Genomic DNA, 24795 nt, shown 5'->3' with positions numbered 1-24795 from the left:
TGACAAATATTACAAAAATTACAAAAATTACAAAAATTACAAAAATTACAAAAATTACAAAAATTACAAAAATTACAAAAATTACAAAAATTACAAAAATTACAAAAATTACAAAAATTACGAAAATTACAAAAATTACAAAAATTACAAAAATTACAAAAATTACAAAAATTACAAAAATTACAAAAATTACAAAAATTACAAAAATTACAAAAATTACAAAAATTACAAAAATTACAAAAATTACAAAAATTACAAAAATTACAAAAATTACAAAAATTAAAAATTACAAAAATTACAAAAATTACAAAAATTACAAAAATAACAAAAATTACCAAAACTACAAAAATTACAAAAATTACAAAAGTTACAAAAATTACAAAAATTACAAAAATTACAAAAATTACAAAAATTACAAAAATTACAAAAATTACAAAAATTACAAAAATTACAAAAATTACAAAAATTACAAAAATTACAAAAATTACAAAAATTACAAAAATTACAAAAATTACAAAAATTACAAAAATTACAAAAATTACAAAAATTACAAAAATTACAAAAATTACAAAAATTACAAAAATTACAAAAATTACAAATATAACAAATATTACAAAAATTACAAAAATTACAAAAATTACAAAAATTACAAAAATTACAAAAATTACAAAAATTACAAAAATTACAAAAATTACAAAAATTACAAAAATTACAAAAATTACAAAAATTACAAAAATTACAAAAATTACAAAAATTACAAAAATTACAAAAATTACAAAAATTACAAATATTACAAAAATTACAAAAATTACAAAAATTACAAAAATTACAAAAATTACAAAAATTACAAAAATTACAAAAATTACAAAAATTACAAAAATTACAAAAATTACAAAAATTACAAAAATTACAAAAATTAAAAAAATTAAAAAAATTACAAAAATTACAAAAATTACAAAAATTAAAAAAATTACAAATATTACAAAAATTACAAAAATTACAAAAATTACAAAAATTACAAAAATTACAAAAATTACAAAACTGACAATAATTACAAAAATTACAAAAATAACAAAAATTACAAAAATTACAAAAATTACGAAAATTACAAAAATTACAAAAATTACAAAAATTACAAAAATTACAAAAATTACAAAAATTACAAAAATTACAAAAATTACAAAAATTACAAAAATTACAAAAATTACAAAAATTACAAAAATTACAAAAATTACAAAAATTAAAAAATTACAAAAATTACAAAAATTACAAAAATTACAAAAATTACAAAAATTACAAAAATTACAAAAATTACAAAAATTACAAAAATTACAAAAATTACAAAAATAACAAAAATAACAAAAATAACAAAAATAACAAAAATAACAAAAAAAACAAAAATAACAAAAATTACAAAAATTACAAAAATTACAAAAATTACAAAAATTACAAAAATTACAAAAATTACAAAAATTACAAAAATTACAAAAATTACAAAAATTACAAAAATTACAAAAATTACAAAAATTACAAAAATTACAAAAATTACAAAAATTACAAAAATTACAAAAATTACAAAAACTACAAAAATTACAAAAATTACAAAAATTACAAAAATTACAAAAATTACAAAAGTTACAAAAATTACAAAAATTACAAAAATTACAAAAATTGCAAAATTTACAAAAATTACAAAAATTGCAAAAATTACAAAAATTACAAAAATTACAAAAATTACAAAATTACAAAATTACAAAAATTACAAAAATTACAAAAATTACAAAAATTACAAAAATTACAAAAATTACAAAAATTACAAAAATTACAAAAATTACGAAAATTGCAAAATTTACAAAAATTACAAAAATTACAAAAATTACAAAAATTACAAAAATTACAAAAATTACAAAAATTACAAAAATTACAAAAATTACAAAAATTACAAAAATTACAAAAATTACAAAAATTACAAAAATTACAAAAATTACAAAAATTACAAAAATTACAAAAATTACAAAAATTACAAAAATTACAAAAATTACAAAAATTACAAAAATTACAAAAATTACAAAAATTACAAAAATTACAAAAATTACAAAAATTACAAAAATTATAAAAATTACAAAAATTACAAAAATTACAAAAATTACATAAATTACAAAAATTACAAAAATTACATAAATTACATAAATTACAAAAATTACAAAAATTACAAAAATTACAAAAATTACAAAAATTACAAAAATTACAAAAATTACAAAAATTACAAAAATTACAAAAATTACAAAAATTACAAAAATGACAAAAATGACAAAAATAACAAAAATTACAAAAATTACAAAAATTACAAAAATAACAAAAATTACAAAAAATTACAAAAATTACAAACATTACAAAAATGACAAAAATGACAAAAATGACAAAAATGACAAAAATGACAAAAATGACAAAAATGACAAAAATGACAAAAATGACAAAAATGACAAAAATGACAATCATGACAAAAATGACAAAAATGACAAAAATGACAAAAATCACAAAAATGACAAAAATCACAAAAATGACAAAAATGACAAAAATGACAAAAATGTCAAAAATGTCAAAAATGACAAAAATGACAAAAATGACAAAAATGACAAAAATGACAAAAATGACAAAAATGACAAAAATGACAAAAATGGCAAAAATGACAAAAATGACAAAAATGACAAAAATGACAAAAATGACAAAAATGACAAAAATGACAAAAATGACAAAAATGACAAAAATGACAAAAATGACAAAAATGACAAAAATGACAAAAATGACAAAAATGACAAAAATGACAAAAATGACAAAAATGACAAAAATGACAAAAATGACAAAAATGACAAAAATGACAAAAATGACAAAAATGACAAAAATTACAAAAATGACAAAAAATACAAAAATGACAAAAATGACAAAAATGACAAAAATGACAAAAATGACAAAAATGACAAAAATGACAAAAAATTACAAAAATGACAAAAATGACAAAAATGACAAAAATGACAAAAATGACAAAAATGACAAAAATGACAAAAATGACAAAAATGACAAAAATGGCAAAAAATGACAAAAATGACGAAAACGACAAAAATGACAAAAATGACAATCATGACAAAAATGAATAAAAATGATAAAAATGACAAAAATGATCTTTTTGTCAATGTGGTCATTTTAATTATTTATGTTAATTGAAATTTTTAATTTATTGTCAATTTTGTAAATTTTTCGATTTTTTTCCTTTTTCGCTTATTTTGTTTTTTTGTGTAATTTTTTTTTTAATTTGTAAAATTTTACAACAAAATCATGCAATTCACAAAAATAACAATTGAAATAAAAATATGAAATTGACTAAATCAACTGTTGTCACCGCATCGTATTTAACTCCAGCGGTTATAATTTTTCCCAATTATGTTTTCAATTTACTTCTTTTTTACTTCAGTGACCAATCTTGACAAACGTTCAGTTATTCAAACACAAGGCTGGTATGTGTTCTAATGTATTCATAATTTTTATTTTAAAGTTAATAGACATTATACTTATGTCAAAAAAAATCATAGAAACGGGATCATACGGAGTTCCAAGATCCAGTAATTTAAAAATCACCAATTAGGCTGGAACAAATATCAATTTCTTCTTTTTTATATTTTCATCTTATATAAAATTTTGATTTTTTTTTCATTTTCAAAAAATTTCGGATTTACTCCGCTAGAAATTCTTTTATCATAATTTAATGATTCAGAATTGAGAAAACTTTAAATTGTTTATGATTTTGTATAATATGTATCCACTTATAATATTCAGACTGAAAGAAAGGCTGCAATCGACTGTCAAGTGTATTAAATCGTGTTTTTTGTCATGGATAGAGTTCTTCTTCACAGCTCTCGTGAATCAACATGTTTTTCTGAGCGAAAATATTCCAAGTCATATACGTTAACCACGGATTTCAGACCGCGTTAGTAAAACCATAGTTTACACTGAAAGAATTGTTCATTTTTAAATGAAAGCAGAAAGGGGTACTTCTTCTACATGATCAATATTGACAATTTAACAATTCAATCAAGTTTTTAGTTATTTTCACCAGGTTTCGTTTGGCCATTACTCAATAAATTTTAAATAGTTTGTTACATTGAAGTTTCTTGCTGTTGTGAAAGGGAGAAGTTTAATTTGAAAAACATTTGAAATATGCTTATAAACAAATGTTTGTAAAAATTTGAATCCTTCCATGGATATAAGCATAAGACTATTGAATCAGTGCTTAAAAAATTTGACAAAAAATTGGGTTATTGGCAAGGCCGGATTAAGCTATCAGGGGGCCCGGAGCAATTTTTCTTGGGGAGGCCCTATGATTCGTTTTTTTTTTAAATGCTATCCCAGCGAATACAAAACATTTTAAACGTTTAAAAGAATTGTAATGAGTTTGATGAGGTGAGTTCAATATACTCTCATTAAATAGCTATGTTGTCTGTGTAGAAGATGGTTAATGGTATCTTCAAATCTGACATTTGTAAAGTATTATGAAGATTTGAACCATAGAATACAAAATTGAAAAAAATAAACAAAATAAATAAATTCAAATTCCATAGAGATACAGATATAAAAGTTTAAAAATTCTAATCTTTAAATTGTTTTTCATTTCAGTTTGAGACACTGAATCTTAATCATAATATAGAATCAAGTTTTGAGAAACGAAATATGAATTAAAAAAACAAAAAAAAAAAGATTCAAAGTCACAATCAGAGCCAAAGCAGAAATTGCACCAAATGTGTATTTCACTGTTTTATCTTCGAAACATATAAAAACCGTTTTCATAATATGTTTATGAATATGATTTTCAACAGATCATCAGAAAAAAATGTTTTCAAATTTTTATTCTAAATCTGATAAAAATTTCATTCGATGACCCCAAAGCCAAAGACGTATAAGTGGAAAAATGACCGTTAGAAGAAAAAAAATCATAAGAGATTAAATGTTTAAAATACAGAATCAGTTATCATTGAAAAAAGTCAGATAAGGGATCCGAAATACTTAAGAACCTAAAACAAAGATCCTGAGTTTTCAAAATCCAGAAAAACCTTGAAACTGAACTTCAGTAACTGAAGAAACGACACAAAACTTATAAAAGATGAAAAAAACATAGAAATATTCATGCAAAGAGAATCACTCAATAATATTAGCAACTCAATTATTAGAGCGTTTTAATGATAATTTGAGAATGATCATTTCAAAAATGAAATGCTGAATTCATATTTACTTCAGTAAATGGTTAAATTTTGGTTAAATCAGTTAAAAATGTTTAAATACGAATTTTAACCCTACGCCAGAAATTAGTTTAGAAATTCAATAAAGAAACTCAGTACTTTTGATTGGTCCAATTTAAGCTACTACAGTTTTTTTTGATAGATTTTATTTTCAAAAATTAGGAGGGAAAATGGTTTAGAATTTATCAACAAACGGATATTTCAATAATAATTGTTGAAAAGTGAAAAGTTATAAAAATACCCGGTATTAACCCGGATACTGCCGGGTAAAATTCTAAAATGTAAAATGTAAATAAAACGTCTCTGTTCTCTCCTAGCACCGTAAGCCCGTTTTGACGAAATTAGCTGCTATTTTAGAGCAGTAACCATAACCATTACTTCGAAAGTTAACGTTGTAATAAACATTATAATTGTGCAAGACGTTTGTATATAATGAGAATGAGGAGATCCTGAGAGAATATTCTGACTAACATGTTTCGATAAAAAATATGAAAATTTGAGGTGTTTTCCTCATATCCTTCTGGATGTTTAATTAATGCGATTTAAGTTATTTTTGTTCAGATTTTGGGTTGAAAACTTCGAAATTCAATACCAAGATTATGATGTTTCAAGCCCGAAAATGCTGGAGAACTTCTTCACTGCTTACTCTAGGGGGCCCCCTTAATTTATGTAAAAGAAAAACTATACTAGTTATTATTTCACGGGCCCCTATAGTTGTAATATTTCAAGATTTTATTTCGATTTTCTAGTTTTGATTTCTTTTCATAGATTTATAGAAATTGAGGTTGTTTGATTAAAGTGATGCTAAGACTTTTTTTCCCTAGGGGGGCCCCTTGAGCCGTGGGGCCCGGGGCAATTGCTTCTTTTGCCTCCCCCCCCTTAAATCCGGCCTTGGTTATTTTGCAATCATTTAAATTTTGACAATTGATTTCATTGAGATTTTTTTGTGAGTCGATTAGCATATAGGCTTGTGGTTTGAAAAGTAATTTTCCCCAGAGAAATGATAGAAGACTGAAGACTTCATCAGGTTGTCGGATTTGGCCTCTTAAAATCAAGCAAATCTTGGAAATGCCGAAACACGACAACAAATTCAATTCATGTCAGTATGAATGACCAACTGACGAAAGAACGCCAAACCATAATTCACAACCGCAAACACTTACCTTAAATAGTAGGACATGCTGTCACCAGCCTCGCCACAATTAACTCGATCCTGTAAAGCAAGGTGGAGAGAAAAAAAACATAAATTTAATCCTCCAGTTGGTGTTGCAACTGTCAATTATTTCCGATGAGATCGGGCGAGAAAGGGTTGATTTCGAATTTTTCGTCACGTTTTTTTTTTGCCAAGCCCCCCCCCCCCTCAATTTTTTGATGATTTATTGACTCCGATGGGTAATTTAATTACACTTATGTCAAAAATGGTAGCATATTTATTTACAGTAATGTGTCCATAAAAAGCATAATTTTTTAAACTTCGCTTTTTTTTTGCAAATTTACTTCTGGAATTTGAAGAAAATAAATCTGAACAATTTGGGGTCATCAAAAATGATTTCTTCTTTTTTAAGATTTACTGTTTTCAATGAAGAGTCATTACTGTACACCACCGTCAATTGATCCTCGAAATGGAAAGTGTAATTCCACGGACACACAGTTTTACCTCAAATAGCGAAAAAAGGAGAACGATTTCAAATAAATACCCCGGTATTAAAATAAAAATTGCCCACTCAAGTGCCGGTGAAACGTTTAAAATTTAATTACGGGGAAAATTTCAATGTAGGTCCATTCTGTAGCAGCACTGTGGTAAAATTCGGGAACCCATTGATGAATCGATGAAATCCCTTACCGGTCAATGTAACAGCTGATTAAATGTTCGGATATTTAAATCACAATTTTCTTCAATGAGTCAACCTGCATCCAATCAATCAGACCCGAAAAGAGGAGCCAAAGGTTATTGGCAGAAAAATTCGGTCTTTTTTCTGCTCTGAGTCACACACATGAAATAAATTTATAATCAAAAGAACTTCGGAACAGAGAGAGAGACAGAGAGGGACGAATCGAACGAAAAAATAAAATTAAATAATATCACATCATTCGCGGCACTCCCGATCACGCGGCCCGAACGATCGAAACTGAATCAAAGAATAAACATACTCATTCGCATCCTCCCTCTGAGATGGGGGTTTTCTTCTTGAGGTGTTCGAATGCTAGAAAAAAAGGTAAGTTTTCTTGGCTTTTCCCCGTACTTCTCGAGCAATCTTGATCTTCTTGTTCCCTTTCGGAATGTGTCCATTCATCTCGGCCGTCATCGTTGGCCGCCAAAATACACACATATTTGGGGGGAAAACCTTGAGACGGTTTTTTCTTGCTTTTCGGTTATTTCCCTCTCTTCCGAGGAGCGGTCACTTTCATGTTTCAGTACCCAAGTTCTTAGTTTTCACAAACAGATTCCGCTGTCCGTTCCCATCAGAAACGATCGGCTAGGCCGATCGTCAGTTTTTTCCAACGACAGGTCGGAAAAGACGCTCGTTTTCTTCCTCTTCCATATGTTTTCTTTTGCCTTTTTTCCTTCATATTTCCCAGCAACTGTTTCCAAATTTATGCTCTCTCTCGCGTGTTGATGTCGGTGTTTTTTGTTGTTATTATTTTATTTTACTCATTGCATTGGCTCATTTTCAAATGTCGAACCAGTTATTTTTTCCCCATTTTCTCATTTCCACCTTGCTTGCCATCTCAAACATATTTAGTAAATATAGGGTGTGGAAAAGCGATGCTTTACCGAAATGTCTATTACAGACAAACAACGCAACGCGACGGTTAAATGATGTTTACGTTGGGGCTGGCGCTCAAATTTTGCTCACTTATTTCTTGTTGATAGGAAGGTGAGCTTCTTCGACGCCGCCGCCCGTTGTGTGAAAATAGAACCGGCCGGAATGAACTACTTTTGGCTGCAAAGTGACGGATTCAAGGTTTTTCGGAAGATTGGTAACATCCTCCTGGCGGTGTATGGTGGGAAGTTTGATATTTGTTTTAATACCTCGGAAAGGTTTAGATGACTGAACTTCAAAAACAATATATTATTTGAATAATTGGTGCTTCTAAGATTATGTGTTGCATTTGAAAAACTGTGAAATTGTTGGCTAAAATACTTAAAAGAAAATAGATAAACGATTCAATCTCATTTGCAAGGTATTAAACATATTTAAACAAATTTTCTAGAAGCGATGTCAGATTTCTCTCATTGTAGATATCGAAGGTCGCATTGAAAGATGCTGGCCAAATGACAATTATTCCAACATAAGTTTGGCTTAGCTTGATTGACTACTCACAACCACCTGGTGTCATTAAATCCGAAATGCAACACCAAATTTGAAAATGAAAAAAATATTTTATTTTTCATGATTGGTTCCAAACCAAACCTGCAGCTCTCTTTTTGAACATCAATAACGGGACCGGTCACGTCTAAGAAAGCACGTCCTTTTGAAACTTAAAGCATGCAAAATTTTTGTACGATAGTTGTATCATGTAGAGTGTTAAAGTAGTTACTCTTATTCTCGAAAAATCAGATAAAAGATATTACAAAGTCGAAAATATGGATGCAATTGCTTTATTTTTTTCTATGTAACCTTCACATTGAAGTTCTTCAAAACTCGGGTACTTTACCGTTTTTATTCACATTTAACTGTTTTGTTTTTTTTTTTAAGTTAATTTATTATTTGATTGACAAACTTTGGTTGAGTTCCTCTGTTTCAACATTAAAATTTTACTACCGCAAAGATTGAAATTTAAGGAAAATTTAAGAAAGTTAAAGGAAAGTAAACGTTGGATGATTGCATGTTTTGTTTAAAAATTGATATAAACATTATTCTTTTAAATTAAAAATCATTTGGAGAAGGATTGAATCAGAAACATCATCAAAATTACACAATTAATCGCAAAGCACTCGATAGAAAGCTTCATGATAACGTTATTACCGATCTAACGACGAAAAAGTCTTACCCTCTAAAAAAATTGTTTTTGTTTCGCAATTCAATAATGTTTGTGTCGATTTTAAAAACTTCTAGGAATAAATTGATGATTGAATAAAAATAAGCTGCGTCTTTTCCAGAAAATCGACCGTTTTGAAGTTAACAGGTTTTTAGCCTTAGACACCCAAAAACAAGACTACTCTGTCTTACAATGGCACTTTAAATTTAATTTTATATCGAAAATAAAAATAACTATTCATAATTTTTACTTAAGATGAAAATTGTTTTACGTTTTTCCAATCCAATGCCTGCTAAAACTCCACGTGACAATTATTCCAACGTTAACATTAAACTAGTGCAGTTGCTGTGCTTTAAGCATGCACAATAGACTGAGTCGATTTGGGGTCATTTTTGAATTTCTCAAACCCTGGGGTCTTAAAAGCTTCGTTTGGTCTGTGGAACCGAGCCTGCTTATGGTTTTTGTGCCAATTTATAAAATCTTTTAAGGAAATTTCTCGCTGAACAACTTTGTGGAATGTCATAACTTTATATCTTTTCAGACAAAAAATCTATCAGCTGTTTAACGAGTGTATGTCTTTTGGTGTTGATAAACAATAAATTCAATTGACACCACTGCTGAGTGCCTAGCGAGGTATTACATGATCACTTTTCATGCAATACATCGCGGGGCACAATCAGTGGTGTCGATTGAATTTATTGTTTATCAATACCAAAAACATACACCTGTTAAACAGCTAATAACTTTTTTGTCTGAAAAGATATAAAGTTATGACATTCGACAAAGTCGTTCAACGGAAAGTTTCCTTGAAAGATTTTATAAATTGGCACAAATTAGCAAGCTCGGTTCCACAGATGAAACAAAAGTTATGTTGATTTTTCAGTACAAAATATTTAATTTTCCCATACAAACATAAAAGTTCAAATTTACTCATGTAAACGTACCCAGGGTTTGAGAAATTCAAAAATGACCCCAAATCGACTCAGTCTAATGCACAAGCATATAAAATCTCAAGAAATACTTATTGCAGAGCTGGATTTAGGTATGAACTTTCAACAGAATTTTCCATGAATATGATTCTTCAAACCAGGAAGATTAATATTGAAAATAGTAGCTAAAGAGTTGCTGTGTTTCAGTATTTTAAGAGAGCATTTGAAACGATTGATCGATTATTGCTGAGAGATGTACTAGTGAGAGTTGGTAACAATGATACGGTTCATGACTGGTTTAAGAATTATTTGGATAACAGAATGAAAAGAACACAATTTCTTTAATCTTACTTGCGATACAGAGAAAAAGTTAGATAGTTATATTTTTTTTTAAATTTCCATAGCAGATTTTGAGCCTCAGACTGAAAATTGAATATTTTATATTATGCATGAATATTCTTTGTTAAAATTAAGTATGGACTCCGAAATTCCTCTAGGTTAGTTGAATGAATATTAAAAGTTAGGTTTTATGGTGAATTTACCTAAGTATGTGTTTTCTACGATCTATGGTGAATTTACCTAAGTTTCCGTTTTCTACGATCATCTGCTAAGGATAGTTGCGCTTCACACTCCCAGAAAACGTCCTTCCCGAAAATCATACAAACAGCCGTGGTGGAGCACAGAGCTTCGCCGTTCTCGTAATAGATTGGGCAGAATACGTTAATGATATTTTCGGAACAAAACTGCAGCAAACAAAGCTGACCTAGCATCAATGGAAGCCGAATACTCAGCGCTGAGTAATACCGTATTCAGACGATATATAATTAATATGGAACGGGAAATGAAAAATAAGCCATCAGAATTCTGGAAATTCATAAAATCTCGATGTTCCGTCAGCAGTTTTCCATCACGAGTCTCATTTGACGGTCGGTCATCTGAAAGTACCCGTAAATCTGCTAATCTGTATGCTGAATTCTTCAAGAGTGTATATTCTTCACATAGCCCACCTGCCGTCAACGAGTATTCCCAAGCATTTCCTAGCTTTGACATAAACCTTCCTCAGCCTATTTTAACCAACCGTGATGATGATATTTTTCCTAGTATCTGGAAAACCGCTGCCATAACCCCAATCCATAAAACGGGAAATATTCATGGAGTGGAGAATTATAGACCCATTTCGGTACTCTGTTACCTGTCAAAAGTTTTTGAAACACTACTATACGAGCGACTTTATAATGCTGCTAAACCAATTTTATCAGAATATCAACACGGTTTTATGAAGAATAGATCTACGGTTTCAAATCTTATGAGCTATTCCGCTACACTATATACTGCTGTTAGCAAAAAGCAATAAGTAGACGCCGTTTATATACACTTTTCCAAAGCATTTGATAAGGTTTCTCATGAGATCGCAATCCGTTAAATTGAACGCTATGGCTTCCCATCGTGGGGACGGGGAATCCAGTCTCAGCCTTTTGAAGTCCCCTCCGGCGTCCCTCAGGGAAGCCACTTAGGACCACTCATCTTTATTATTTTTGTAAACGATCTTACCTGGATACTCAAATCGTCAAAACTAATGTATGCGGACGACCTTAAAATATTCAGGAATATCGAATCACTTATGGACTGTGTAGCACTTCAAGCAGACATCTCGACTCTTATGAATTGGTGCAGGTGTCATGATAATAGTAAATGCAGATGCATTACGTTCTATAAAACGAGAGAACCGTTACGTTTTAACTATGCAAAGGAAATGGAACGAGTGAATTCGATCAAAGATCTTGGTGTTATATTCGATCACAAACTAACCTTCTCGGAACACATAGCTGCTACCACTGCAAAAGGTTTTGCTATCTTGGGTTTCATCCGAAGGAACACTGCAGACTTTGAAGATGTTTATTGCCTGAAAGCGATTTTCTGTGCTCTGGTGCGTAGCGTTTTAGAATATGCCATGGCAGTTTTAACCCCTTATCAGGCAGTACAAATAGAACGACTGGAAAGGGTACAAAAGAGGTTCCTACGATTCGCACTCCGTCGATTGCCATGGAATGATGCCGTTCGACTGTCACCATATGCAGCAAGATGCAATCTGATATCTCTTGAAACCCTTCGCTGGAGGCGCACGTACATTCAAAGAACTGACTTGTTTTTGACTTGTTAACGAATAATATATACTGTCCCCAATTGCTGCAAAACATTAACATTCACGCGCCAGCTAGACGACTTCGTCAACAGAACTTCCTGTGGATACCATACAGCCGCACCGTCTTCGCACAAAATCATCCTCTGTATAACTGTTGTCGTGTTTTCAATGATGTGTCAAACGTTTTTAACTTTAATATTTCCAAAGACATATTATTACAGTTGATTTTTAGAACTTTATTTATGGTGTGATTTGAGCAAAGTACAGTTAAAAAACCCAACCCTAATCAAAAATAAATCAACTTGTTCGACCAGATTTGGCCCACTGTATCGAACTTATTTTTCAAAAAACCCGACAGCCCATAGTTCCCGGAGAAACGAAAAATGAAAAAAAACTGGTACTGTCATCAAAATTTCCGGACGTCAGTTTTGGAGAAGAATTGGAAAGAAAAAGTGTGGTGCTCGATCGAGTGCGGAAGCTTTTGGGCCTGCGGATCTGGAGAAGGTTCGGGGCTTCTGCTCCACATCCCCACGGAGGACAGAAGCGGCGATCGTGGCACAGATGGCCACTCCATCATCGCCGACTTCGGAGCCAGTACAGTGCCGTGAGATGTCGGCCTATGGAAATCAACAATTCCAGCAACAACATTCGGCACGGCAATGTCGTGCGTCTCCATCGGTGCGATGCAAGCGACACCTCCGACTGCTCCGTGCGGCGCCAGCAGCAGAACAACAACATCCGCACGGCAATGTTATGCGTCAGCATTGGGGCAATATCAACCACACCTCGGACTGCTCCGTGCTGCACCAGCAGCAGAACAGCAACAACACCAGCAGCAGAACGACAACAACATCCGGCGCTGCCATGTGGTGCTCGCCATCGGTACAACACCAGCCACACCTCCGGCTGCTTGGGAAGTTCGAAAAGTGGGACCATGCATGGTTCCCAGGAAGGCGCCAGACGGACAAGAACCGTAAGTGAAAAATACACTCCAAAACTAAAATGACCAGAATAGTCGGGAGCTTGGGTGGGTCAAAATAAAAGTGGCCAATTGTAAAATTTAATCAATGTTTTCGGTTTTTTTTTTATTTGTGGCGACGACCATCAAAACCTCATGTTACAATATTTAAAAATGGTAAACGTAGTTCTAGAAATTAAAACATGTTTAGTTTAAGATATGTTTGTGTGATAACTATCAAAGGCATTAATAATAAATAAATCAATGCTTGATTATCTATGTATAAATACTTTAAAGTTTCCATTTTTGAACCAAACAGCGTTCAACTCAAAGTTGTTGAAAGTATAGCAAAAACTAGCAGCTGATTTTAAGATATATTTTTGTTGAGGCTTTCCCCTATCCAACGGTAAATAAATTACCACGACGATCGGCATATTTTTGCTTACGATAAATAAACAGAGTAAATCTTTTTTTAATATCAAATTTTAGGTTTTCAACTAAGTGAAAGTGGGGATATATTTCTACTCAAAACTGTAAAATAGATTGCAATATTTCACATCAAACATTAATGAATTTTTAAAGATATAGTTGCCTTTTTTAATTGTTTGGGGTGAAGAATAGATAATCTTATTTTTTTAATTTTTGTTTAAGTTGTCGTTTTTTATTGTTCCATGGCAGGTATTTACAAAGTCCTACAAAATATCTACTAGTTAAATCAAAACGTTCCTTGAACATTGAAGATTCGAATTCTGAATAATACACTTTGTTGTCCCTGACTTGAAAATTAGACTTTTTACAGCTTTTTTGAGATTTGAACTATTGTGTTCCACTGGGCTCTTTCTGTGCATTGAAGGAATAAAAGTTGTATGTATTTTGGGGTCTGTAGAGTTCAAAAACCTTATGACCGACAGGCCAAATAATGTTGACTATCAAAGACTCCCATATTTAGGCAAACGTTTTTTTCTTTCGATGTACGTAAGGAGCCCACTGGCGGATCCATGATGCGAAATTTTCATAAAGAAATTCATCGAACTAAAATGTCATCGGAAAAGTTCATGGAAAAGTCCTGCAGGAATGACCTCAAATCTCAACCCAGGTGGTCACTAGGTGCGATGATGATCAAAATTAATTTGCTATATAGCTTAATCCAGTATGGCTTTTTGAGTCTGGCCCGGGAGACGAAACTACAGGTTTTAACTATTCTAGTAGGACACTACTATATTATAACGGACAGTCTCAGTTCTGTTGAAGCAATCCGTTCAATAAGACCGGGAAAGCACTCACCGTATTTCCTCGGGAAGATACGGGATATTCTGAGTGCTTTATCAAGACGTTACTTTGCCATCTCCTTTGTTTGGGTCCCCTCACATAGCTCGATGGGCAATGAAAGGGCAGACTCTCTGGCAAAAGTGGGGACGATAGAAGGCGACACCCCAGCAAACATGAAATCGCATTAAAAATGATAACTCAAGTCATTAAAAACGTTGCTGCGAATCGTAATTCCAACTAACGCAAGTAAAAGGTCGTAAAAATCGTTACTCGAAGTCGGATTAAAAAGTTTAAATCGGATATGATTGAAAGTCCGCCATGTTTGCAGATTTTGAGGACGATTTCGTTCCTTTTTTTTCTCCCGCGTGGGTCAAGTGAGAGAGCAGCTTTGTTGCTCTCTCTGCGACCATCAGTGCAACCAGATTGCAAAAAATCAGATGATGTATTTGCAAGAATTGCCCAATGACAGAGGCAGCAAATATTGTCGCTGGCAACGGTTCGCATGCAATGAGAGAAAAAACTCGTGCTCTCTTGCATCCTTTATGTATGTATCTATAAGGTGTTAGATATCGCCCGAATCGTATACTCTTATCGCTTTAGCCAGAAATTGAAAATATGTATGTATATTGCCTCCACTTTGGTAGGTAAATGCTGTTTTTTCGTGTTTCATACGATCATTCTATAATGTATATGAAACGTAAAACAAAGTTGTTGAGAAATATACCTACAAAAATGTTTGCTGGGTGAGCAAAAGTCCTATTTGGAGCAAAAACATTCTTTTGAGCTTGTGGAATAAAATTTCGGTGATAATGACGCGGTGGAGCTTGTGGGTGTGGTCTATGTGGAAAGTGTTGAATTGGCCGAGGGGGTAGTGGCGGTTTATCATGATCATTTCTAGGAAACACCGGCGGTGCATTGTGCTGCCTTGGTGCTGCTGATGGAATGGGGTGCCAACTTGCGATACCTACTGGGGCATTTCGTGCGTCTAAATTTAGATAATCAACACAATAACTGTATGCCTGTGCCAAGCTTTGCGGGCTAAAATTTTTGCAAAACCTGGAGAGTGGATCTCCAAGTCCCCTAATAAAAGTATCCAATGCTATTTGGTTATATAATTTCACCAAAATTATTTCGTTACCACGCCACTGGTCATCCATCGAGATGGCTGAGCTTATAAGGGTAACAAGCTCCCTTACTCTAGAGTAATAGCTCTCGATGCTTTTCTGCTTGTTCCTGCTCAAAGATTTAAGCTGGTTGTCGAGGGTCATAAGGTCCCTCTTATCAGCGTAATAAAGTTTCAAAACTTCTTTAATACTTTCCCATTGTGTGGGGGTGTTGCTGGTTATGAGCGCATCATTGGCCTCACCTTTTATCTTCCTACGGATGGTTTTGATTAACAGGTGATACTGAAATGTATCCCTTAAATCGTCAAAAAGTTCAAGAACGTCTTCGACGTCCAGCATCCACGAGCTTAAATCTCTCGGATTGCCATTAAAATCAGGTAAATCCCTTACAACTTGAGGGATTTTACCGCGATCTTCAAAACTAATATTCCTATCAACTTGGAATCGGTTATTTTGGCTAGCGGGCCCCGGGTTTGGAACCGAAAGCCGTGGTGGCCTAAGAATCTGGTTAGGTTCCACCATCTCAATAGAAGCAAAAATAAATGTTTTATCGTTATTACACTCGTGGTTCACTATCGCTGTTGCGTCGCGTCGCGGGGAGGTTTTTTTGTTTTTGTTTGGATTAGTTTGTTCACTTTGTGATATTATAGCAGGTCGCTTACGGTTGGTCCGGGCTTGCTGCTGTGTTATTAGTATGCGATTTCGCGTTTATAAGGTTTTAATTTTTTTTTTTCAAAAGATTTTTGGTTTGTTTCAACTTTGGGTTAGTAAATCACTTTGTGATATTTTAGCAGGTCGTTTACGGTTGGTCCGAGCTTGCTGCTGTGTTATTAGTATGCGATTTCGCGTTTATAACGTTTTAATTTTACTTAAAATTATTTCTTTCATGAAAGTTATACTTACAGGAAGTACAATAAAGTACTGCGGGACATCGCTTAGATCCTTTGGTCCTACTAAAAATGCTGATGGCGTGCAGTTCGGTCTGGTTGAATCCCGGCCAAATGTCATAGAATTTACTACATATGTATGATTGAATTTCTTTATTCTACCATAGATATGATAGATTCGACTGTAATTGTATGAATGATTCTATTATTTCATTGATTATTTATTGATTCAAAAATAGTTGATTCAATCATATTTATAGTTGATTCAATTATTGTGTATTATAGGATAAAAAGTTGATTTTATTTTATTTAATTCATATATAGGTACAATTGGGAAAAATGTAGTTTCAGAAGTTTTATAGATTTTTACTGTTTCGTGTAACGAGTCGGCCAAAGGGGTCGTCCATACTAACTTTTTACTCTGACCTAAGACATCTCCATTTTCTTTTTGAAATCCGGTTTTAATTTTCTAAAGTTCTAGCTTAACAAAACTTCGTAGCTGTTCCATCTCCCACTACTTTTTTTTTAAATTTGCCAAATTAATATTAGGTATTTTTTTTTTTTTTTTTAACAAATTAAATTACACTTACGAAGCTTTTTAATTTCCAAAGGTTGCCTATAAAATCACTTCGCTTATTTGATATCCCTTAATCTTTTACTTCAGATTTCCTTATTTGAATAACCCTTTCTCATCTTTTTCTATTTTTTCTATTTTTTTTCCAAGACTCTAGTTTCCATAGCATTATATTTCTATTCCATTTCAATCATTTACCACTATTGCAATTCAAATTTATTCTAAAACCCAAGACTGCTCTTAAAAAATGACAACATTGTTTATTCATTCCATTTTATTTAACCGGTAGATAACTTTAAAAAATAATACCGTTTTTTCATGGTTTTTACTATAAAGCTAGTATTGACTAGTATTGGAAGTAAGATTAAAAGTCAATACTACTCTGTTTAAATCATTCACCTTTTTATTTAAAGATATCTAATAAACTTCAACCTCACAGTTGGGTATATTAAACTCAGGTTTCATTTTTTTTTTCATTTTCTTTTATTTATTTTAGTAAGTGCTTGTCCATTTAAACTTCATGACTACTGCATCCCATTTATTTTGAATTTTATTTTGAAATCATAGCATCTCATAGGCTGTGTGTCAGCGGCCTAAAGAATACTGCCTCTGGGATACTGGTCCATGTCGTACGAGGCGACTTATCCAGTACTTCCCAGATACTTCTCATATTTCTGTCTATTGGAAATCAATGAGACTGTATCTGGGTGGGGGAGAAAATAGGTCAAGGTCAATTATTGCATGCAGAGTTCAGAAGTTTTTCAAGTTCAAAACATTGGAGAAAATGTTTTGAATCTGAATCAGTTTTAAATTCTTGCTAGTATTTTTTAACCTTTGTACGTATTTTCTCTCGAGAAGGGTATGCCAATAGTGCATATGTAGTACATGCATTTGCACAAGCTGTATTCTTCCATATTTTTTCTTTTTACCAATTTGGTATATGATTTTTCATTTAACTAATCTCTTTGCTCTCCTAGTAACTCCGTTCAATAAAATCTCTTCACAAGTGTTCAAATGTGAATCGCAAATGCATCGCTTACGGTCCCATTGCTTTTGGCTATCTGTTAATATAAACCGATTTGAAATCATAGAAGAATATGATCTAAATTACATCAGTTATATCTGTTACGTCAAGCGCAAAATAAGTGTATTTTCCTTATAATGGACAAGTATTCAGTCCCTTCTATCTTTGGATTGGAAACAGAATTTTGTGGAGGTAAATGTCCGTTCATAGAAAGGTATTTAATTGTTAAAACTGCGTGATGGTTATTCAATCATTAAAGCCGAAAAAATATCGTTTCCGTGGAAAAAAAAAATTCAAAAAATATTTTTTTTTAGGTTGCCAAAAAGCTTCAATATTCCCTATTAAATCAAGTTTTTGATCAAAACTTGTATCGCATGTCGACAGTCATATCTGTTTCACCTTTAGAATGGTTATAGTATTAAGAAGAGTCAAAGTTCCTTTAATATCGTACTCTGATATTTCGCATCATACGTCAATCCTGGTTCTGGAATCCACTGCTACAGCTTCGTGCAGTGTTAATATCGCTTGTTTCAAATTTGACCTCACAGAAGCTCATTGTAGTCGTCTCACCACAGCGCTAACTGGTCAGTTAAATAACAATATATAAAATCAAGACTTTGTACTCTGAATCTCCTGTATGGTTAAGCTATGATTCAGAGGTACTATTGTACCTATATTCACCTTCCGCTTAGTGTGTACATGTCCCTCTTTTGCTCGACTTCATTTTTTTTAATGTATGTCAGAATTTAACAAAGAAAGTTAAATAAAAGTCCTGATTTCCAATATTATGCTTTATTGCTTAAAAATCCCTATGTGGATAGGCTAAATGCCAACTTTGCCATTATAATAGCGTTTATTTGCCCTCATTGTAGCATCCTGGTTAGAACATTTTCTGATCATTGTAAACTCAAATCTCCTGAATTTTGTAGTTGTGAATCAATAATGTGTGAATCTTTTTAGCTCATATATGCCTGTTTTTAGTTTGCTAGAAAGCTTTTATAAGTGTATCTAATTCTAAGAATTTAAACTAAAATAACAATCAGTCATTTTTCACCCAATGTGGTTAAAAGCTTCAATGCATCAAAATCCCTACGTGGATCGGCTTTATGCCCTAAATATTTATTTATTTTCTAATCCTTTTATTGTTTTCAGGTTTCTCTGGTATATGATGAAATCTGTAAAAAAAAGGCTAGGCACAATTTTCCCGTTTGTTTGGATAACGTGCCGCTATCAAGCCTACTCCTTTTCTGATACCTGATACCTGAAGTGCTTGTCCATTTAAACTTCATGACTACTGCATCCCATTTATTTTGAATTTTATTTTGGAATCATAGCATCTCATTCACGCAGGTTAATTTAATTTTACTTTCTCGGATGATTCATGATGGTAGATACTTTACTTTTAGGTCAGTATTCACAATTATGAAAATCAGGGTTATTCTTTTTCTTTTTTTTTTTTAATTTTTTTTTAACTTTTTTTTAACTTTTTTTTACAAATTGAAAGCTTTCCATTAGTTCTGAAGTATTCCATATCAATCATGACAAATTTTTGCAATTCATGTTTTATTTAAAAACTCTTTTTTTTTGTATCACATCTAGAATTAGGCTCAATTTTCCTGTGGTTGTTTTATCCAAATCTCAAAATTTGTATTTCAAGTTTGAAGAGATGTGCACGCTGCTTGACGTATTTAGATAAAAAAAATGAAAATTTTAATTGGTTTAAGATTTTTATTTTTGAATTATCGCCGAATTGTACTTAAATTTGTTTGGATTTAATGTCGAAAAAATTCGAAATCAAATGCCCAGATATTGCCAGGAATTCTAATGATTTGTAATAATTTTTTCTGATGATTATAATTTTAATGGCATGTGCGGCGGAATGAAAACTAGAGAGAATTTATTTTATAGAAATTTGAAAGAAAGGTGGATAGACAGGCAATAGTGCGCCAATAGGAGTAAGCTTGATAGGTGTTGAATTTTTAGGCTAGAGGGCATTTGATGAAAAGCTCCCATGAATTGCTCCCGCCTTTGCTCTACACTAGCTAACTATGCATGAGAAACTCAGAAAGAGAATTCCCATGTATAGCGAGCCCAGTGGTTTGAGAGAGTGTTTTTACGCACACTTCAAACGAGCTAAAAACACATGGCTCGTTTGAAGTGTGCGTAAAAACACGCACTCAAACCACTGGGCTCGCTATACATGGGAATTCTCTTTCTGAGTTTCTCATGTACCTATAGTTAGCTAGTGTAGAGCAAGGCGGGAGCAATTGATGGGAGCTTTTCATCAACATGCCCTCTAGCCTAAAATTTAAACACCTGTCAAGCTTTCTCCTATTGCCGCACTAATGCCTGTCTATCCAACTTTCTTTCAAATTTATATAAATTCTCTTTAGTTTTGATTCCGCCGCACATGCCATTAAAATTATAATCGATATTAATGTAATTATACGTCGGATTGAGATGAAAATTTGGGCTCGGATATTTTTAGAGACCTGCAATCGATTGCTGATATCAAATTTTTTGTAAGTGGCCAGCCAAAGGGGTCGTCCATATTAACTGTTGCCTTTTTTGCCATATTGATTTTATTATACATCGGATTCAGAAAAAATTGGTGCACGAGAGTTTTAAATGACGTGCAATCGATTTCAGGTATCAATTTCAGTTTATAGGGCCAGCAAAAGGGGTCGTCCATATTAACTTTTCAATATCTTCGTGATATTGAAGTAGATAAACATTGGATTGAGATGAAACTTTGCACATATGAAGGACGAACAATTGATTCCAATTATCCAATTTTAGGTCAGGGGTCAGCCAAAAGGATCGTCCATATTAACTATTCCCTTTTTTGCGATGTTGACGTTATCATGCAATGGATTGGTTTGAAAATTTGCACATGGGAGTTTTGAGGGAAGATCAACCAATTCACATATCAAAGTTTGTAAAAGAGGCCACTGAAAGGGGTTAAATTTTTTGACAGTAATTCTGTATTTTTTTGCAACGATCGAGTCGAAATGTATACACGGCAGTTGGGACAGTAAATTGGTTTCTAATTTTATTATTTGTATTAAACGACAAAAAGGGGGTCTTCCAATTTAACTGTTAAATTTGTATTTGCACTAATTACTAGAGTCTGTATCGCATCGAGACGAAAATTCATATATGAGGGTTTTTCTCACGGTCAATTGATCCTGATTTCAAATTTAATACCATATGATATAAAAAGTGATCGTCCATATTACGAATTCAACATTTTTCCAATGCATTCTGAATTGCATCTGGAAAATTCTCAACAATTGATATTCATTCGAACTGTTCATAACATATTCTAAGTTGAAAACTAAACGGAGTTCGTGTGGGATCAGCTAGTATATTATAAAGTAAGTGTAGAGTTATGATTCACGTAGGTATCACGTAGGGGCGTTGAAAAATTTTACCCATACTTATTTGGTATAGAATTCACCGTCTTCACCGATCACAAGACTCTCGAATACATTTATGGGGGCAAACACCGCGATGGAAAGCGTGCTTGTTCTAGAGCAGAAGGCTGGGCACTACGCTTGCAGCCCTATAACTTCCGCATAGAATACATTCCAGGTTCGAATAACATCTCAGATATACTTTCACGGCTCTGTCCTCAGTCTGAATTCGAGAAACCATTCGATGACGAATCTGAGCACTACCTCTGTGCTATTGAAGACTCATTAGCAGCCATCACTCTAGAGGAAATACGTACTGAGACTGCCAATGACGAAACCTTGAGTGCTGTCTTCAAAGCAATCCACAACCAAAAATGGCCTTCAAGTCTTTTTCATTATGAAACTTTTTCAAAGGAACTCGGTGTTATTCATGGAATTGTTGTTAGAGATGACCAAATTGTACTTCCACCTAAACTACGATCTAGAGCCCTGGATATCGCGCACCGAGGACACCCGGGAGTCATACTTACGACTAAGGAACCTTCGTGAAAAGTTTGGTGGCCTTACATGGATCGTGATGTTGGCGATCGTATCCAAGAATGCGGTGGATGCGCAGCAGTAAGCCTCCAAAGTCCTGCAGAACCAATGCTTCGGAAAGAGATGCCTGAACGCGCCTGGCAAGAGATCGCAGTTGACTTCTTTTCAGCAAAGGAATGCGCGACATTCCTTGTGGTAGTCGACTACTACAGCCGTTATATAAAGGTAATCGAAATGAAGGGTACCACAGCCTCTAAAACCATCGAAGCCCTGGAGTCGGTGTTTCAGGAGCAGACATACCCCGAAACTCTCCGGAGCGATAACGGGCCACCATTCTCAAGCGAAGAGTTCTCCAGTTATTGTACTCAAAGGAAAATTCGGTTGGTCCGCACGATACCATACTGGCCGCAAATGAATGGGCTCGTGGAAAGACAAAATCAGGGGATTTTGAGGGCACTGAAAATTGCAAAGGCAGTAAAAGCAGATTGGCGTGATGCTGTTAAAGACTATGTGCACATGTACAACACCACACCTCACTCGATGACTGGTAAGGCTCCACTAGAACTACTCACTGGGAGGCCGGTGAAAGATCTTTTGCCATCTCTACGTACTGAACCGTATTGGAATCGGGATGACGGTGTTCGGGACGACGACGCTATTAAAAAAATGAAAGGGAAGATTTATGCTGATAATCGCAGACATTCCAAACCGTCCAATATTGTAGAAGGTGATACAGTCATTTTGAAGAATTATGAAACCGGAAAGTTAGAACCCAATTTCCGACTGGAAGAGTTCAAGGTTATCCAGAAGAATGGCAACGATACGATTGTGGCAAATAGAGAAGGAGTAAGATATAGACGTCCCGTTTCTCACTTAAGGAAATGGCATAATACTCCTAAGGAAAACGGCCAAACTTCATCTGAGGGTGGAGCAGGTAAAGAACGTTTAAAAAGATCAGAACCTGAGAAATCAGAACATCAACAATCACCAAAGCGTCCGAAACGTTCACGAAGAATGCCAGCTAAATATATCTCATAGGTAACCCGCATCATTTTTTTTCTAAAATTAAATTACACTCTAGTCGATACCGTGTTTGTTAACATTTTTTTCATTCCAGAGCAGAAGAGGGATTGTAGAGTTATGATTCACGTAGGTATCACATTAGCCCCAAAATCCTCTACCACATAATGCCTAGAGAGAGAGAACATCCGAGAGAAAATCAAATGCGAACAAGCGATGGGCAACCTGGGGACTCGGCTCTTGAGCGGCAGTTAGTGACGAACTCTTATGTAGATCGGAACCCTTGTGAGTTGTGTGTTAAGCAGCGGAAATAAATAGTTTCTATTGAGAAGTTGCGAGTGTGCATTTATTCAGAAGACAACGCAGTTCTCCCTTCCCCTGGTGGATTCTACAGTAAGGTTTTCAGGTTTTTTTTTAGCTTGTATCTGGGCTTGAAAAACCCCGGGCTATTTAATCTAAAAACTTGGCAAAGTCCGGGAATTTTGTTTCAAAATTGTTGAACAAAAATCCGGGCTATTTGGTCAAAACCCTGGAACTCCTCAACAGAAATTAAGAAAAAAATATTATCAGCTTATTTTTAACCGTATTTCAGACTTCCAAAAGACCTTTCATGATTATTTTTATAAAAGTTGCTCAAAAAATTTGAATTTGTTCGCATAAATAAAAAAATTGCAACCCAATTTGTTTTTTTTTTGTTCAATTTGGCAAATAAATTGAATAAATCCTGGCGAAGTCTAGGAATTTTTCAATGAACCCGGACAAACCCTGATAAAACCGAGCAATCTGGAAAGCTTATTATACAGGAGAGTAAAATAAGCCAATTGAGTCGTTGTTAAATTAAAACTGCACATTGACAACTATGAAACCATATTATTCCGTTGCACTAACCCGAGGCTCACATATGGCGTGTTCCTCTCTTGCCGAATGAATTGTTGCCAAAACGACAAAGCCTCGCCCGTATACTGTTACGAGTCTGCTTACAAGTTGAGTTTCCTCACTGGAATGTTGCTTACCCACTAGACTCAGTCGATTTGGGATCATTTTTGAATATCTCAAACCCAGGGGTCTAAAAAGCTTCGTCCAAAACTCATCAAAGATTTTTAGCAGAATTGTTAATAATGAGTATTTATGAACTTTTAGGTTTGTATGGAAAAATTGAGTATTTTGAACTAAATTATCAACATCATTTTCTGTGGAATCAAACCTGCTAATGGGTTTTGTGCCAATTTATAAATTCATAAATTTAAAGGTTATTTTCTGATGCCTAGCTATCCAAATCCAAATTTTCATAAAACTTATCTGTTTATGTGTTTTAAGCAGAAAATTCAGCCTATGTGGTCAAATAGTACATTGTAATGAAAGAAAATTTCTCAAAATTTTCAGAAGTCAATCGATAAATTGAATACAAATCCAAACAAGGTCGAGTAAATTCAGTAGATAATGAACATTCGATATTCAAGCTGTTTAATAAATGTGCACAAAGTATGAAGTCTAGTAAGGATGGTTCAAGAAACTTTCAAATTTCGTTACATGTTACCTGATATTGAGTTGATTCCCAACATAATGTAAAGGCCATTCGTCTTTAATTGGTTTGAAGGTAAAATATATGTAAATGTACAAAGGCAAAGATGATCAATTTAAG

General features: G+C 32.9%; 1 protein-coding gene across 3 annotated transcripts in view; it reads right to left on the bottom strand.

Moving 5' to 3' along the window:
- The window catches only part of LOC129737982 (uncharacterized), a 368340-nt gene that overhangs the window by 133634 nt on the left and 209911 nt on the right, over positions 1-24795 (bottom strand). For 2 of the 3 annotated variants that reach the window (XM_055729166.1, XM_055729159.1), the window contains exon 3: positions 6452-6501. In XM_055729166.1, coding sequence (XP_055585141.1) covers positions 6452-6501 — 50 coding nt within the window. Of the gene's footprint in view, positions 1-6451; positions 6502-7131; positions 7399-24795 lie in introns of those variants that run through there. The other variant, XM_055729171.1, reaches the window with a different exon arrangement.

This window comes from Uranotaenia lowii, chromosome 1 (genome assembly GCF_029784155.1).
Source record: "Uranotaenia lowii strain MFRU-FL chromosome 1, ASM2978415v1, whole genome shotgun sequence".
NCBI lineage: Eukaryota > Metazoa > Arthropoda > Insecta > Diptera > Culicidae > Uranotaenia > Uranotaenia lowii.
This window is presented reverse-complemented; position numbering and strand designations above follow the sequence as displayed.